At 37.5% G+C, this 18,517-nt stretch overlaps 1 protein-coding gene across 2 annotated transcripts in view; it reads left to right on the forward strand.

The window, feature by feature from the left end:
• The window catches only part of E2f5 (E2F transcription factor 5), a 28,448-nt gene that overhangs the window by 1,369 nt on the left and 8,562 nt on the right, over positions 1-18,517 (forward strand). For both annotated transcript variants that reach the window (XM_076836142.1, XM_076836143.1), the window contains exon 2: positions 17,868-17,977. In XM_076836142.1, coding sequence (XP_076692257.1) covers positions 17,868-17,977 — 110 coding nt within the window. The remainder of the gene's footprint in view (positions 1-17,867; positions 17,978-18,517) is intronic.

An 18,517-nucleotide genomic window follows, 5' to 3' on the forward strand; every position in this document is an offset into this window, starting at 1 on the left:
CCACGTTTAAGAAGCGAAGTTTTTAAAACCGACAAAAAATGCTAACGAGTCAGTAATCACTGCAGATTCCTTCTTTTGACTCCCTACATCTGATCTCACTAGGAGGATTGTTCCCAGCATCCAGGAAAGTGCTCAGACCACCCACCTGGCTTGACCTACCCTGCCATCTTCCAGTTAGCCTGAAGCAACGGAAATAGCATCTAAGCTGGAGGTCCTCCAGTACTCCCTGGATGTTGGGACCAAAGACCTGTGAGGAGGTCCACTCCCTGTCTTCTGCTAGGGGCCCTCCTACAGGGTAGGCCAGAAGGGAGGCATGACTTTGAATATCCTCTCCTTTTTTTGGCTACCCTAGGTGTTCATTAAGTTACTATTGAGTTAAATTGCCTGAATTATTCTACTTTATGCAAATGAAGCACATAGAACATATTTTGCATTTCCTAAAGTAGTTTCTGCTGTCTTTTATAAAATGTTATTCCTGAAATTTTTTCCCACCTTGAGAAATTTCCTGTACTTTTTTTATCCCCTCCCCACCCTCTTTCCTCCTTACTTAAAAGTGCCTTATGGTATCTATAATATTTGAATTGTGCTGAATTAAAATGGGTTCATTTAAATAATTCCACAGAAAATCACGAGCTTATAAGAGAAAACCAGGGATGTTACAAAACAAATTGCAAACTGCTGTTCAAAATTTTAGAAATTCAACTGTAGACTGTGACTTTTGTATAAGAAATCAGGAAAGTTTGGGGTTTTCCAGATAAAGCAACTCTGAGGGCTAAGCTTCTCCATCAACTTGCCTCACATTTAAAAAAAAAAAAAATTGTAGTTTTAGAGGGACTCATGCCTTTATTTTGTTTGTTTATTTTTATGTGGTGCTGAGGATCAAACCCAATGCCTCACACACATGAGGTAAGTGCTCTACCACTGAGCTACAGCCCCAGCCCTGGCCTCACATTTTGATGGAACTTTGCCCTTGTTTGACTGAGTTTTTTGGCTTCCTCCTGTTTCATCTGTGGCCATATAATTTCTCCACACAAGTCATAGAGGTAGTACATAGGAAAAAGAGTGTGATATTTCAACATTATTTCATTTCTGCAGTGGTACTATGTCTTATTATATTAATGGCTTTATATTTATAGAAAATATTTTGAACATCATTCTTGATATATATTACATATAGAAATATATACATTTTATTTACACATTTTCAATGTAAAAATTACTTTGAAGTCTTTCCAGTGATATTTTTTATTGTGTACCATAGTAAATGATCATAAAGACTTTAAAATATATATATATTTAGTTATAGGTGGACACAATATCTTTATTTTTTTAAATGTGGGACTGAGGATCGAACCCAGTGCCTCACACATACTAGGCAAGCGCTCTACCTCTGAACCACAACCCCAGCCCATAATAAAGACATTTTTGATAATAACATGGTTGAAGATGGACCAACATAGACAATTATAAAATTTCCTCTAATTTGAAATTATAAAGACAGATTTTTTTCTTACATTCTGTTTGGGGAGTGAGTATATATGTTAACATAAGCTATTGATTTTATTATTATTACTACTACTATTTTATTATTATTATTTTGTTACTGGACAGGGTTTTGTCCATGCTAGGCAAGCTCTCTGTCCTTGGGCTACATCTCCAGGCCCCCTCTCCACCATTTTTAAGAGTGGGGAGACACAGTCCTGCTAAATTGCTTAGTCTGACTTAAACTTGGGATCCTACTACCTTAATCTCTCTGGTAGGTGGGATTACAGGCATGCACCCCTGCACCGGGTGCTATTGATATTTTTAAGTTGTACAAATTTTTAAAATTATGTTAATCTTACCATAAATATTCACATATCCTAAGCTGGGTGCAGTGGCTCATACCTGTAATCCCAGTGGCTTGGGAGGCTGAGGCAGAAGGATCACAAGTTCAAGGCCATCCTTAGCAAAAGCAAGGCACTTAGCAACTCAGTGAGACCTGTCTGGAAATAAAATACAAAATAGGTCTGAGAATGTGGCTTAGTGGCCAAGTGGCCTTGAGTTCAGTCCCCAGTACTCCAAAGGAAAAAAAAAATCCACATATCTTGGATATTCATAAAATACTCAAGACCACATAGATGCTGTTTTTCTTTTTCTGGCTTATGTGGTACTAAAGAATAAGAACATAATGCTGTATCTTATGTTTCTTTTTTAACAACAACCAGTTGAGGACATAGCCTACTTAGCAAAGCAAATCAATTCTAATAAAGCTATTCTGGCATAATTTAACAATTAGGAGAGAATAGAAATATATTGGAAGCAATTTGAGAAAATTGTATTCATCATCTGCCCACCTGCTTTTCATAATTAGTCTCTCATTTACAATAATGGAGGTGGGGTAATTATTAATTCATTCCAGTCAGATGAGAAGTTATATGATGTTGGCTATATGGTTTGCAGCTTATGTTGTTGCAGTTATTAAAAGCATACTGTGTGCTGGACATTTTACATAAACTTACATTTACATATACTTACATGTATAATTTTGGGGGGGGGGTAAACAGAAATTGAACTCGGGGGGGGCCCTCAACCACTGAGCCACATCTCCAGACCTATTTTGTATTTTATTTTTTAGAGACAGGGTCTCACTGAGTTGCTTAGCGCCTCGCCATTGCTGAGACTGGCATTGATCCTTCTGCCTCAGCCAGCTTCCATATATAATTTTATCCTCTTAATAACTGTGGAACTGTAGTTCTAATATTTCCACTTTTTAGCTGATAAAACAGGTTGAGTAGGCTGAGATAGGTTAAGTAACTTGCCCACTGTCATAAAGTAGAAAGTGAGAGCTAATATTTGAAGTTAGACCATTTGTTATTATTCTCTGTTTTATAGTACATTTCAGTAGTCCTAAAAAACAAATTTAGGTTTTCATGTGTGTAAGGGTATGGGATCTGTCTTATAAATAAAAATGCATGATTCTTTTTACTTCTCTTGTAGAGGAGAGGGAGATAACTTGAGTTCCTGCATTGAAAATGATGGTTTGAGCTGGGAATGTAGCTCAGTGTTAGAGCACTTGCCAAGTATGTATGCCCATACCACTAAAAAAAAAAGAAAAAGAAAGAAAAGAAAATGAGGTTGTGGATGGCAAATTCCCTGTTGTTTCACAAAATTAGGATTCTGTTTTTCACAGCTAAGAACTTGAAGATCTGTTAAGCTAATTATGACTTAGTATTGACGTGCTATTTTGAAATTTTTAAAAATTCCTTTTAAATATAATTTATAACTGGGTTTCTATGTTTCCTTTTTTTGTATAGTCTTCAACTTTTTAATAAAAATATGATCTAGATTGCTTATCTTATTGTGATTGCCTAAGTAACAAATTGCCTGAATGATACCTGAGTTAATGTGATAAAGTATTTATGGTGTTTCTTATCTCACATGTTCCTGAGTTATACCCATTTATGATAACTTGAGTAACACACACCCTATAAGGAACAAAAAACTTATCCTAAGGCCTTAGTTTAAAACTCTAAGCAAAGATTTTCAGTAAGTGTTCACCCATGCTGCAGGAGGTAAACAGCCAGAACTTCAGTGCTGTGCCGCAGTCTGGCTGGGCACAAATCACGAGCCACTCACAGCTTATAGATTCAAACAGCAATTCTTTATTCCCAATCTCACACCGGCCTTCTACAAACACGTTCTGGGGAAATCCACGTTCTCTGCCCAAATCCACACCTCATGGGCTTCTGTCTCCCAAATATACTGTCCCTAAGAACTCAAGAGGAACTCGGGCAGCAGGATACGCCCTATTCCCCGGCAGGAATAATCTTCCTAAACCGGCAACGCCCTAAACTCCATCGCCCTGGTCCTTGAGCAAGGTCACCTTACATGCAATGTCGCTGCAAAATGTCCTATTTCCACGAGCCCTTCCACTAAAGAAACATGGGGGTACGCTGGCAAGGAAATTGTCATACCTACTTGGCTGATGGCTCCCAGCATCTCCCCCCTTCTGATTAATTAAACAACAAGTAATGTGGCTTAAGCACCGTGCCTGGTAGGTTGTCCAATTCAACATATGGTTCTTACCCGTCATCGGAAAACTGACTTTTAGGCGTCAGCCTCCTGTCTTAGGTTGATACCACTGCAACTGGATCATACCCGTCACTGACTACCGGTCCAGCATACAGCCATACTTTGTGGATAGGTCTATGCACCAGTGGGGGGGGTGAGGTTCTTTGCCTCACCTCTGTTGGCCCCCAAATTTGGCCTTGGTGCCAGTAGGGGAGTGAGGTTAATGTGGCTTAAGGACCATGCCTGGTAGGTTGTCCAATTCAACATATGGTTCTTACCCATCATTGGAAAACTGACCTTTAGGCGTCAGCCTCCTGACTTAGGTTGATACCACTGCAATTGGATCATACCCGTCACTGACTACCGGCAGTGTCGCTGCAAAATGTCCTATTTCCACGAGTCCTTCCACTAAAGAAACATGGGGGTATGCTGGCAAGGAAATTGTCATACCTACTTGGCTGATGGCTCCCAGCACTGCTGAAAAATTTTCAGGACAATTCCACTCCTGGGTATATACCAAAAGAATCAGAAGCAGGGTCTTCAGCATGTATTTGTATACCCATATTTATAATAATTTCATAATAGCCAAAAGGTGGGGACAACACAGGTCTCCATCAGTGGATAAGTGGATAAACAAAATGGTTCACTATATACAATGGGAGATGATTCAGCTTTAGAAAGAAGAAAATCATAACATATGCAACCAATATACATGAACCTTGAGGAATTACGGTAAGTGAAATAGCCAATCACAAAGAGACAAATACTGGTTGATTCTGCTTATATGAAGAACCTATTCATAGAAACAGAAAGTTGAAGAGTGGTTGCTAATGGCCAGGGAAAGAAGAGAATAGAAGTTGTTTAAGGGGTATTAGGCAGAAGTGTGTGCTTCCAGAATTCATGTTTGAAATCCTCTCAGTTCCTCAAAAATACATCTATATTTTGAGATAGGATCTTAAGAAGATGAATAAGTTAAATGAAGCCATTAGGATGGGCCCTAATCAAATCTGATTGGTGTCCTTATGAGAAGGGGAAAAATTGGACATACTGGAAGATACCAGGAATGTTTCCACACAATGTGAAGGTGACTATCTATAAGCCAAAGAAAGAGTTTCAGAAGAAAACAAAGTGGTCAACATTTTGATCTTGGACAGAGTTTGGCAGAATGAAGTGTTCTGGAGACTGGTTGTACAACAATGTGAGTGTACTTAATGCTACTCATCTCTTACACTTTAAGTGAGCAAGATAATAAATTTTATGTTATGTGTATTTTACCACAATTAAATACACATAATATTTATTTATATATATATATATATATATATATATATATATATATATATAAAAGAAACAACAATGAAATACCATTATATACCTATTAGAATGAAAAAATCTAAAACACTGAGAACACCACATGCTGACAAGGAACTCTTATTCACTGCTGATGGGAATATACCAAAGGTGATGTCCCAATATAGTTTGGTTTGGTTTCTCCCCTCTCCCTCCCCCCTCCCTCCTCCCTCCTCCCTCACCCCCCCTCCTCCTTTTTTTGGTGGTGTTGGGATTGAAATCAAGGAGGGCCTCACACATGATAGGCAAGTGTTCTACATTTGGAGCCCCTTCTTTTTATTTTGAAAGAGGGTCTTGCTAAGTTGCCCAAGCTGGCCTTGAATTTGAGATCCTCTTATGTCAGCCTCCTGAGAAGATGAGATTACAAGTGTGTGCCACCATACCCAGCAAAAATTAGTAGTCTTTTAAAAAACTAACATACTTTAACTATATGATCCAGTAATTGTGCTCTTTGTATTTACCCAAAGGAGTTGGAAAGTTCATGGAAAGCTGCTCATGATATTTATAGCAGCTTTATTCATAATGGCTAAAATGTGGAAGCAACCAAAATGTTTTTCAGTAGGTGCATGGATAAACTGTGATGTATCTAGACAATTAAATGTTCAGTGCTGAAAAGTACATGAGCTATCAAGTTATGAAAAGATATAGAAGAAACATAAATGCATATTACTAAGTGAAAGCATTTGGTCCAGAAAGGCTACAAACTGTGTGATCCAGCTATGGAACATTCTATAAAAGGCAAAACTGTAGAGACAGTAAATCATTAGTGATTGCCAATGGTTAGAGGGGAGGGTAGATGAATAGAGTGAGAACAATATTTTTAGGGCAGTGAAACTATTTTGTATGAAAGTATAATGGCAAGTGGATGTCCTTATACATTTGTCAAAACCCACAGAATGTACAATATCCATGGACTCTGGGTGATGGTGATGGGTCAGTATAGGTTTATCAATTTTGACAAATGTCCCACTCAACTTTACTGTGAATCTAAAATTGCTTTAAAATGTAAAGTGTAGGGGCCGGGGTTGTGGCCTAGCGGTAGAGTGCTCGCCTAGCACATGTGAAGCACTGGGTTCAATCCTCAGCACCACATAAAAATAAAGGTATTATGTCCAACTATAACTAAAAAATATTAAATGTATTAAAATACATAAAGCTGATGATCTGGGTACATCTATTCCAGGGTCTAATTATTAGACAGCTATTAAATACAAGATAGTTGGCTCAATAGAAAAAAAGTTCTCAGAAAACTAAAGCTCTGCAAGATTAACAAAAATGACTACTCATACCCAATGCTAAGTAACTGGTACCGTGCCAAGTACTTTCTTCCTGTGAGTTTATTTACTCCCAGAGGTAAAACTGAAGGATACCTCCATTGTGCTGATTAGGAAACTGGGGATAAAAGAGGTAGTGATTAACTTGATGTCCATAGTAAATGAAACTGAGCAGCACTATAATCTGATGTCAGAATTGATGTCCTGAACCACCATGCTAAGCAAACAGTCTATCTAGTACAAAGTTTTAGACTGATTAAAAAAAAAAAAGCTTTATTAGAGAGGGGCAGAGCAATCTCATTTTTCCAGTTCTCTACAAGATAAATTGACTGCTTACAACACTGGTTTTGAGATTTTTGGTTTTGATGTTACTACTTCCCATCAGTGAACAAAGCCTTGAAATTTGAATAGAGGTACCTATCAATGGACTTACACATATATTTGTCTGGGTATCTATGTTCTATTTTGCCATTTCTTTGATATGATAAGTTGTTTAAAATATTTTTTAATTTTTGTATCATTTTTTTAGATCTTGCCAGTGAAGACTGACTTTTCCCAATTAGCCCATGAGTCTGTTTATATTTTAATGTGCTTATGAACAGGAGATCTTTTTTTATGATTTTTCTTTCTATACTTAAAATACAGTTTTACTTAAGTAACACAAAATATTAGAAAAGTGGTAAAAAGTTAATAAATTCTTGAATAAAAATGACCTAGGATGCCACTACCCAGAGAACCATGTTCAACTATTTTTAGTATTTCTTCAATTTCTTATACCTTTTTATAATGGAGATCAGCTTTATCTTGCCAAATTATAAACATAATTTTAATACCTTTACAATTCAAGCTGTCTTGTTATTTAGAATTAACCATTAATTATATTAATTATAGAATTGATTCTAGGTATGTATGTAAATTGTTGCTAGGTGTTTTTTTTTCCCCTCCTTAATCCAGTGTGATAATTTGGATCTTAAATGTCCCTCAAAGGCCAGTGCCTTAGTTTTCAACTTGGCACTAGTGGAGGTGGAGGTGGAGGAAACTTTAATAGGTACATCTTCCTAGTGGGACATCTTCCATATGTTGAAGGCAAGTCCTTGAAGGGGATATTGGGACCCTTGCTCCTTGCTGTCTCCTCCTCCTCATTCTCCTGTTCTTTCTGCTTCTCTTTGCCCCATCTTCCTTCCTCTCCTCCTTCCTTTCTGTTTTGTTCCACCACACAGTGCCACCTTGATGTTCTGTCTCAACACAGGCCCAAAAGTGATAGGGCCAGCCAGTCAAGGATTGAAACTTCCCAAACTATGAACCAAAGTAAATCATTTCTCTTTATAAGTTGATTTATCTGAGTTATTTGTTGTAATGATGGAAAGTGAATCAGCATATTCAACAGATGTGAGTTAACTTATATGTGCCCCAGTTCAATTCAATTTCCCCAGTTGGAAATTCAGAGTTGCACACTTTTAAAAACTCTGAAAGGCGGACTTTGGAAGCACTTCTCTGAGCAAAGAAGTTTGATGATGCAAGGGCCCTAGAAGGCTTCTGGGAGCAGCTGGAGGCTCACCTGAGAACAAAGAGACTCAAAAAATCGGATGACATTGACATACATAAAACTCAAAAACTGAGATCAAGTTAGAATAATATCCAAATGCCTTCAGAGCCCTCCCTTTTGTGGCCCTTCCTCTCGTACCTCTTCTAGATCATCCTACTCTTCTAGGCCTCTCTTTTAAGCACCCTCCCCTACCTTCTCCTTCACCTTAGGGCTACAGCATAAGCTCTTCTGCTTGGAAAGGCATTTCTACTCACACACAAATAACTGGCCACTTTAAACCCTCTGGGTGAATTTAAATGTTACTTCTTGGATGCTTTGGTAGGTGAAATAATGGCTCTTCAAGGACCTCCATGTTCTAATTCCGAGGACATGTGATTATGTCCAGTTACATGGCATATGGAAGTTATGGTTAAAGTTGCTAACCAGCTGACTTTAAGATGGTTACATTTTCTTGGGTTATTCAGTGGGGCTTATGTAATCATGGGAGTTCTTAAAAGTGGAAAAGGAAAGAAGAATCAGAGCCAGTGAGTTGAAGAGGGACTCAATCTGACCACTGTTGGAGGAAAGGGGCCACAGCAAAGGAATGTGGCATGTCTGAAACTGGGAAACAGAGATAACTTCCTTCCTAGCACATCTAGAGGGGAACTGCACCTCACCAGTACATTGATTGCAACTCAGTGAGGATCATTTCAATCTTCTGATCTATAAAACTCTAAGATGATAAATTTGTGTTGTTTTAAGGCATTAAAATTTGTGGTAATTTGTGACAGTAGCAATAGAAAATGAATACAGGTACAATTTCTGATTCTTGCCTTGTGCTAAAGTAGGTTCCCATTTATTCTCTTTCTCAGCAGACTATTATTTTCCCTACTATCCCTTATCACAAAATTTATTTATTTATTTATTTATTTGCTTGCTTGCTTGTGTTTCCTTCTAGATCAAGTGCTCTGTGAGAACAGGAACTGTGTCTTGTGTGTTACTATTGCTGACTCAGCTAGTCTATTGTGAGCTTTCAACAAATAGTTGAGGGAACATATCTTAGTATGTTTTATGTTCCTATAACAAAAGTTTGAGACTAGGTTCTTTATGAAGCAAAGAGGCTTATTTGGTTCATGATTCTGGGGAGCTAAAAGGCCTGAACAGTGTGGTGCTGGTGTCCTGAAGGTTGCTCCACATGACAGGGAAGTGTAAATGGAAATGGCTGCATGCAGAAGAGGCTAAGTATATGGAATGGCCTCACTTTATAACTGTGTTCCATGAGAGTAGTACCCCTGTGGCCTAATTATCCTCCTACTTGGTTCCACCTCCCAACACTGACACATTAGGGACCAAGCTTCCAGCACTCCAGCCTTTGGGGAACATACTCAAACCACATCTAAACCATAACAGAATGGATTGCTGTTAACAGAATGAATTGAGTGATGTGAAAGGGCATTCTCGGTCAGCAAGGCAGTAGATCTCAGAGGCCAGAGAAAGAAGTGGGCACATTTGAGATGTAAATCAGATGATAGTTGGATGAATATTCTATTGCAGGCAAGGTTATAAACCTGAACTAGGGCAGAGGCAGTGGAAATAAGAAGCAGAGAGATTTCATTGATTTTTTTTTTTTTTTTTTTTTTTTTTTTTTTTTACCCTACAGCAGTGCAGAACTTGGCTGCTAAGTCTGTAAAATAGGAAAAATCATAGATGACTGCTCCATCCCTGGCTTGGTCAACCATGTGAATGGCAGTGGTTTTTCATATACAAGTTATGAAAAAGGAAAGATGGAAGAGGAAAAAGAAATTCAATTTTGGACATGTGTGAGATGCCAGTGGGATAGCCTAGAAATGTCTGGCATCTTGTAGGAATTATGGACTTAAAATTCATGATGAAGATGAGGGCCACCTACTTGATTTGGATATGGTTGTTTATGAGGTTTATTGTGAAGCAGATAACTTCTAGTGTAAAGAAGAAGAGAACTCTGGGAAACAGGAGCTGAGAGCAGAGGAAAGGAGAATAAAACAGAAGAGAAAAACCCCAAGGGTCAAGTGACACCAAGACCAGGAAACCGTGCATTTTAGGAAGGAGGGAATATTTAAGCAGTCAAGTGCTGCAGGGGATACAACAGAACTTTGTAGTGTGTTGAGTTTAAAGTAATATTCCATAAAACATTTTCTGTAAACATTTGAGATTATTTCACTTCTGATAATCTATACTAAAGAATTACTGGATCAGAGGCTAATAAACATTTTAAGACCGTTGATGTTCATTGTTGTATAACAAAAATATTTATTAGTTGATACTCCAGGCTCAGCATATGATCATGTGCAGCCATCTCAGTCCATAAGTTTCATGGCATAGGAATTAAGAGCATGTACTCTGACTTCATGTCCTGATCTTTCCATGGTCAGTGCCCTTGCGCACTGGTTTCTCATTTGCAAAAATGGGGGCAGTATTAATAGGTACCTCATAGTTATTATTGTAGAAGTTGCTAAAATGCATTTTTACTCTAAGACACTTAAGTAGTGCCTGGCACCTGGTAAATACTATATTAAAGTGTTTGTTAAGATTAATGGTACATAGATCAAATCAATATTGGGTTTCCTGATTTTTCATATTTTCAGATTTTTAAGTGTGATACATAATACCAAGTTTTTTTTAGTCAACTTATTGAGGTATGCTGCCATGTAGGGTTCAGTGAGTTTGGACAAATGCTTACCTATATAAGCCCTACCACAGACAGGTGTGGCACATGTCCATCCTGTTGCCTCTCCCTGGTCAATTTCCACCCTCATCCTTAGCCCCAGGCAATCATGCTTTCTTTCTCATGAAATGGATTGCTCTTTTTCTAGAGTGTCATGTCAGTGGAATCATGCTTAGCATCTTTTGAATTTCATCTGTGTTAACTGTGTCTGCCAGCAGTTCCTTTCTACCCCAAATGGCATTTTGTTTTAAGAAAGTACTGCACTTTTCCTGTGCAATGGATATGTACCTGCTATCTCTGATTCTTGGTTGTTGTGAATACTGCTCTGAATATTCACTTAAGAGTCTGTGTAGACTTATTTTCACTGTTTTAATTTGCATTCCCTTGATTCCTATTCTTTTATTAACTCATTAAAAGTTTGAAAACCTTTTGAAGAATACTAATAATTTCTTCTTTTTTCATGAATTCTATCTTTACGTATTTTAATTCATGGTCTTTACATTTTCTTCTGTAATATATTTTAATTGTTGAGGCAGCCAAATCTCTTTCTTTTCCCTTTTATTTCTTCTATGCATTTGATATACACTTCCCAAGGAAGGAGATTTAAAAAAAAAAATTAAAATAAAATAAAGGGATTCTGTAGATGGACAGAATCCCTTTATTTTATTTGTTTATTTTTATGTGGTGCTGAGGATCGAACCCAGTGCCTCATCTCATGCTAGGGAAGCACTCTGCCACTGAGGTACAGCCCCAGCCTAGGAAGGAGATTTTTGACAGTACATTTGCTTGACAGTGAGTGAGTGTGTGTGTTTGTGTGTGCTGGGGGCTGTATTCAAAATAGGCTGTTGTTGCCTATGCAGGAAACTACAATGAAAGTTGGGTTTAATTTGAGTCAGTTCACATTCACTGTGATTCCTTTGATATTTTTAGATTATTTAAATGCCACATCTAACTAGTATATTCTTGAATTTGACACATCCTAAAACCATGTTTATTCTTTAGATAATAAGATTTTGCCAATAGCTGAGTTGTCTGATTAGCTGAAGTTTTATCTCTGTTAACATTTCTCATTAAAAAACATTCAGTTATTCCTATTTGAAAATTTCCCAACGTGAATTACATACGTGTCTTTGTATTCATAAACTAAGAATACTGTACACAATTTTTGATAGATTTTCATGATGAATATTGTTTTTTGAATTCTTTGTGAATGTTAACGTGAACATTTTTAAAAATATGTTAGGCCACTGTCATGTCCAGTAGCCTCAACTTTGTATGCTTTTTGAATTTTTCTCTTGAACCTTGATTGCTGCCAAGGTGCCTCCTTAGTGTCATGGTGGTACTTCCTCCTGTGAATGTTGCCACAATGGTTAAGAATGATATAAAAGTTATAAATAGGTTCCAAAAGGGTGAACTCTGAGTAGAAAATTACACAATTTTTATCTATTTTTGCTTTTCAGGAGTTTTTTGTTTTTTGTTTTTCAATGTCTTTGTGCTTGACTGCGATCTGAATTTGTTAAAGTTAGTGGGATAGATTTACCCAGATAGATTTATCTTTCACACAACAGTATTTTCTCATTCTTTACTTGAGAAATTGGATGAAAATAGTGATGATAACATAAATGTAAGGCTTCCTCTGTGCCAAGCATTTTTTCTAAGTATTTCAAATATTATACTCATTTAATCCTCACAGCAACAACAGTATCTTTACTCTTTAGAGATGAAGAAATTGAGGCACTGAGAGGCATGCCCAAGGTCATGCAGGCTTGACTCAGAGCCTCTCTCTGCATGACCTTTTATGCTATACTGCTGACCAGTGGGAGGATAGCAGATACACATGTAATCTTGTCTGTTTTTAGAAAGTTAACACTTAAGGGAAGAGAATTTTCAAAGTATGCAATGGAGGATGTAGATAGTCTCTAGACTTTGTAATTTATAGATTTTAAGGTTCAGCATGATTTTCCTAGTTAAACAAACACTAGCACTCTTTGGTGACTTGAGTAAGACAGTAAAAATAAAGATAAACTTTTAAAAGTTTATGCAGTGTTTATTAGAAATGAAACAAATTTAAAGCTATGTATTTCAAAAATAGTACAGTAGCAATTTGTGGTAGCAAAACCACTGAAAGGTGTTCTTTAGAAGAGATTCCTTTGGGGTGGGGCATTGATAAGGAATTGAAAAACTTATTATGTACTTAGTGCTGCTTCTGGAGGGAGCCTTTGTGTCCTTACAGTTATTCATTCTTTGGTATTTAATTTCCTTGTTGATTTAATGGCCCTACAGACCCATTGCAAACACAGTGGCCTCCTCCAGGAACTCTTTCCTTTTTGCCCTCACCCTAAGAATTTACTTTTTAATCCACTTTTTAAAATACTTTCTACTTCATACAACTTTTTCATTGTCTTAATCTTATTCTGTAAAATGTAGGCTACAGTCTCAAATATGTATGCACTTTTTTTTCTTACTATTATTTATTTTTGAATAAATAAATAAGTGGCAATTAAGATCTTTTTGCTTTTTCAGACCATTTTATACACTCTGTGTATGAAACCTTCTGTAGACCAGACCTGCTTAACTTGTATATTCGATGCCGTTGTACAACTTGGAAACCTTTGGATGTTTACCAGACTTGGTTAAAGTATTTTAAAATTATATCAACACATTTGAAAATGTTTAGCCACAAATTTGTTTTGTGAATATATGATTACTAACAAACTCAACTCTAATTATTCAAAGCCTACTGATTTTCCTATTTAATGAGTAAAACACCTACTTGATAAAGCTGTTGTAAGGATTAAGGTAGATAAAATCTGTGTAAAATCCTGTTACATAGTTATCCTGTTACTGGATTAAAAATGATTCTTGTGGCTCAGTGGCAGAGTGCTTGCCTTGCACATGTTCTTCCTGGTGGATTGAAATCAGATGTTCTACACAGTATCTTTAATAGCATTTAAAATTAGGTGATAATTAGTTCAAATCTTACCTTGGACTAGATCAACCTAAGATACCTTATGGCACAATTGAAAGGAAGTCTGTTCGGTGCATTCTATGCCTCACTTAGGGTCCTTATGCCTTACTTTTAGGTAGAATAGATTGATTTTATACACTATTGCTCTTATACATTTTTGATTATTCATTCTTTTCCTTCTCATTATAATATTGATTTCTGGAGCACAATATCAAGTGTGCATATATTGACTGTTGTATGCCCTAGAAGGGAAACTACCTGCTTTGCAGATGGAGGACCTGAAGGATGGGGTGTTTTCTACAGTTATTATTCTCATGTTAGCTTTTTTTTTTTTTTTTTTTAATATTTAGGTGTAGTTGGACACAATACCTTTATTTTATTTATTTTTATGTAGCGCTGAGGATTGAACCCAAAGCCTCGCATGTGCTAGGCGAGAACTCTACTGCTGAGCTACAACCCCAGCCCCTCATGTTAGCTTTTTTAAAGGCAACTTTATGCTCCATGAGAAGAACATTCCTGAGCAAGTGAGTTGCAACTGATCCTAACTCAAAGTTACCAGATAGTCCACTCCTTGTCCACTTTGCAGTGGGCCTTGTTGGACCTATTTTTTCAAGTGGCAGGTTGTATCATGATTCTCCAAGCTGTTTTTAGCACTTCTGTACAGTTGTAGCTGTCCTAGTTTATTTGGTTTGCCCATCTCTTAAGAGCATCACAGGCTTCAATTTTGTTTTGCCTGTGGATATTGCTTTGTTAACCACTGGTGAGACATCATATTTTTAGGATAGGATTTCATTTTTGGAGGAATGATCTATTTCTTTAGAGGATTATTTTGTTTACTTTTCCTGCAAACTGAGTTGGTATGATATAATCAGATGCTTCCTTTATGACTGTATCAGTCAAATCTTATTGCAGTAAATGTAACCTTTTGAAATGGAGTTTAATGAGTTTAAGAACATGGGCACATGTTCTCCAGTTCAGTAGCAGGCATAGGATAAGGATAGTGGCTCACTTTGGTCTCTGCCCACCCCTTGTCTATGCTCAGGGAGTTCTCCTGGGCCAGAGAGAAATGCATAGTGATGTTGGTGAGTCTCACTGCTAAATCATGAGCACCAACTTCCCAAGGGCCAGTAGTGCTGTGCCATATTCCTTCTATACTGTCTGCTGTCCTGCTTTCTTAGAGAAGGGTTTCACTTTCCTTTCTTGTGAGCCATAATAGTCCTATCTCCTCTTGCCCCTGAAGCTGAAAAGTAAAGAAAAGCAACCAGAAGGAAATATCTATGCAGCAGACATTGTGCAAGCTTATCCAGTTTGATTCCCTCAACCCCTCTATATATTATTGTCCTGTTTTCCAAATAAAGAGAGATAAGGCTCAGTGAGCTAAGGAGATCAGCTGAAGATTGGAAGTAGCAGTGCTGGAACTAGATCTTGGTGGGTACAACTCCAGAACATAATATTTTTTTTCTTTTTCATTTTTTGGTACTGGGGATTGACTCCAGGGGTGCTTAGTCACTGAGCCCATATTCCCAGCCCTGTATTTATTTTTTATTTTGTGACAAGCTCTTGCTAAGTTGCTTAGGGTTGCTTAGGGCCTCACTAATTGCTGAAACTGGCTTTGAACTTGTGATTCCTCCTGCCTCAGTCTCCTGAGTCCCTGGAATTACAGGAGTGCATCACTATGCCCAGCTTCAGAACCTTTCTGAAAAATAAAATGACTGCTGAAAGAAAAACTTCCTGGAGGTCCTCTTGAGAGGTATGGTTATGTGTCAGTCATCCAGATATTTAAATAGAAAAGTATTTAAGAAATACTGGTTAGTTTAGAAAGCAAGGGTTAAATATTGTGACTATTAAGAAGTAATAAATATAAATATACTTTTTAACAATTTTGAGCTGCAAGTTCATTCTGATGGCACCCTGCCTGATGACTTGGGGTCTGGTTCAAACTTGCTCTAACAGCACACCAGGTGAGCTTTTGCTATGGTAGTGAACACTTTGGTATGTGAATGAGTACACAGACACCCAGAACACAGCCCTGGCTAGGAGTGTTCTGGGTCACTTCTCGAGTGTGCCTTCTCAGAGGAGAGAGAGAGAGGTGAATTCTCAACTTCAGCTTGTTTTGAGGGGGTTCCCTGCAATTGAACCCAGGAGTGCTTAGCCAACTGAGCCACATTCTCAGCCTGTTTTATTTTTTGAGGGAGGGTCTTGCTAAGTTGCTCAGGACGTCACTGAGTTGCTGAGGCTGGCTTTGAAAATGGGACCCTCCTGCCTCAGCCTTCCGAGTTGCTGTAATACAGGTGTGTGCCATTGCACACAGCTTGACTTCAGATTTTATGGTTAACTTTGCAGTAGACCGCTGCTCTTCAGGAAAACAGTCTGAAACTCAAGAAACAGAACATACATTCTTTGAAGATAAATAAATCAGGAAGGGAATTGCTAAGTACAGCAAAGAAGATACCAGTGAGACTATATCTAGTTCTAGTCCTGCTCTTGGTTCTCTGGTTCTTAAGAAGAGACAGTGCCAAGTCAGAGTTGTGGATTCCAAAGAGCCTCAATTCCTAGTTCTTCCTTCTCTCCCATATCCTACCTACTCTCCTGGTCCACTGATAGAGGATCTGATCCCTTTCTTGAAGGACTGAATGGGTGGGTGGTAGGTAAGTGGATTTAGAGTGCCTCCACTTTACTAAAGACTCTAAATGCCTGTGAGGAGAGGAGTAGCCATCAGTGGCACTGTCCATGCAAGGCAGGTCTGGATTCACACTGTGCTCTGCTGGGTTTTTGTAGGAGCTGCAGAACCAAGAAAGTAATAATGCCCTGGGAGAGCTGGTAACCAATTATGTGCAGTTAAATCCTGTTCATTAATTTAGATACCGTTCTGGAAATTGTTAGTAGGGACATTAATAAACCTTTACATTATTGTCTTGAATCTTTTAAAAATATTTATTTTTTAGTTGTAGATGGACATGATACTTTTATTAGGTGCCGAGGATCAAACCAAGTTCCTCATGTGCTGTAGGCGAGCACTCTACCACTGAGCCACAACCCCAGCCCCTATTGTCAAAATCTTAACATGTGGCTGTACTTTCAAAATAGGCTGTTTTCTAACAAACTTTGAAAACGAGATGTAGGGAAACTTTTGGGGGTGGGGGGATTGAACCCAGGACCTTGTGCATGCAGAGGCAAGCACTCTACCAACTGAGCTATATCCCCAGCCCCTAACCTCTTTTTTGAAGTTCTCTTTGTTCTACTGGGAAATAAATGTCAGAAATGTGAGTGTGAAACTAATTAGAAGAACTATACATTATTCTTGAATTCATTCATAATATGGTAGCATGTAATATTTTTGTTGATCTCATGTAATGTGAATAAAACCACCAAGCTTTTGTGCAATAGTTGTTAGTGCCACACTGTGCAATAATTTTTGATTTCTTATAGATTTTATGCTTTCGGTTGATGGCATGATTCATTTCTGTGTTTTCATTCTGAGTTTTAAAAATGCAGACAGTTATCAAGAAATTCTGTGTCTTAATTAAGAATTTTCCCTCAAGTGACTTAATTACCAAAAAAGATATTGTAGAGATTCAATTTTTCGAGTAATATTTGTTTTTAGATGAGAAGAAGTAGAACAGGAACAGAGAAGTAGAATAGGAAGTGACAGCATAGACAGTTAGCTCTTGCTCAGATTAGTCCATAAGGAGACATGAAAGTATTCTCATTGTGTTTTTTTTATTTTTATAGGCTTTATGGCATGACCTTATCATTACCTTTTTCCCCCCCTATCCAACATCTTCTAGCTCTTAAGTAGAAAAAGTTTTTGTGGTATTGTTAATATTCAGGAGACGCTTTGAACATATCCAGCTATTGTACCCAAGCACCTGACTGGGTCATATTTGGGATTGTACTCTCATGCTGTAAACCTAATAATCGACCTATTTTGGCTTTAAAATATGATGTCCTTTATTTCATTGTTCTATTTGTTTGCTTGTTTTTTCCAAACAGGCTGCAGATACTTTAGCTGTGAGGCAAAAAAGAAGAATTTATGATATCACCAATGTCTTAGAAGGAATTGATCTGATTGAAAAAAAGTCAAAAAATAGTATCCAATGGAAGTAAGTAATAAACCAGCACCCTATTCTAAAAACCTTTATTTTGCTCTGTAAAATTTGATCTTTCTGACATTTCTTCCTCCAAATACTCTTTATTTCAACTTTCTGGTCACACCAGGCCTCTCATCTTTTCTCCTGGACACTCCTGTGGCCTCTATGTATGTCTCTACTGTTAGAATATTCCTTTCCTCTCTTTGTTACTTAATTTATACCCAAAGGTCAAATCTTATCTTCTCCCTCAAGCTGCTTATTCATTTGGCACACATTGCATACTTCTTTGTATTCTTAATCCCCCTGATTACAGCCCAGATCTGTACCCAATGAAGAGAAACTCTTTGAAAACAGGAACTACATCTTACACATGAGAATATGTCTTCTAGGTGTTGGGATTCTGGCTCAGGGGTAGAGAGCTTGTCTAGCATGTGTGAGGCACTGGATTTGATTCTCAGCACCACATATAAATAAATAAAGGTCTCTCAACAATTGAAAAAAAATTTTTTAAAAGAATGTCTTCTAAATAATAATTAAGATTCATGATGTTAT

This window comes from Callospermophilus lateralis, chromosome 16 (assembly GCF_048772815.1).
Source record: "Callospermophilus lateralis isolate mCalLat2 chromosome 16, mCalLat2.hap1, whole genome shotgun sequence".
Taxonomy (NCBI): domain Eukaryota; kingdom Metazoa; phylum Chordata; class Mammalia; order Rodentia; family Sciuridae; genus Callospermophilus; species Callospermophilus lateralis.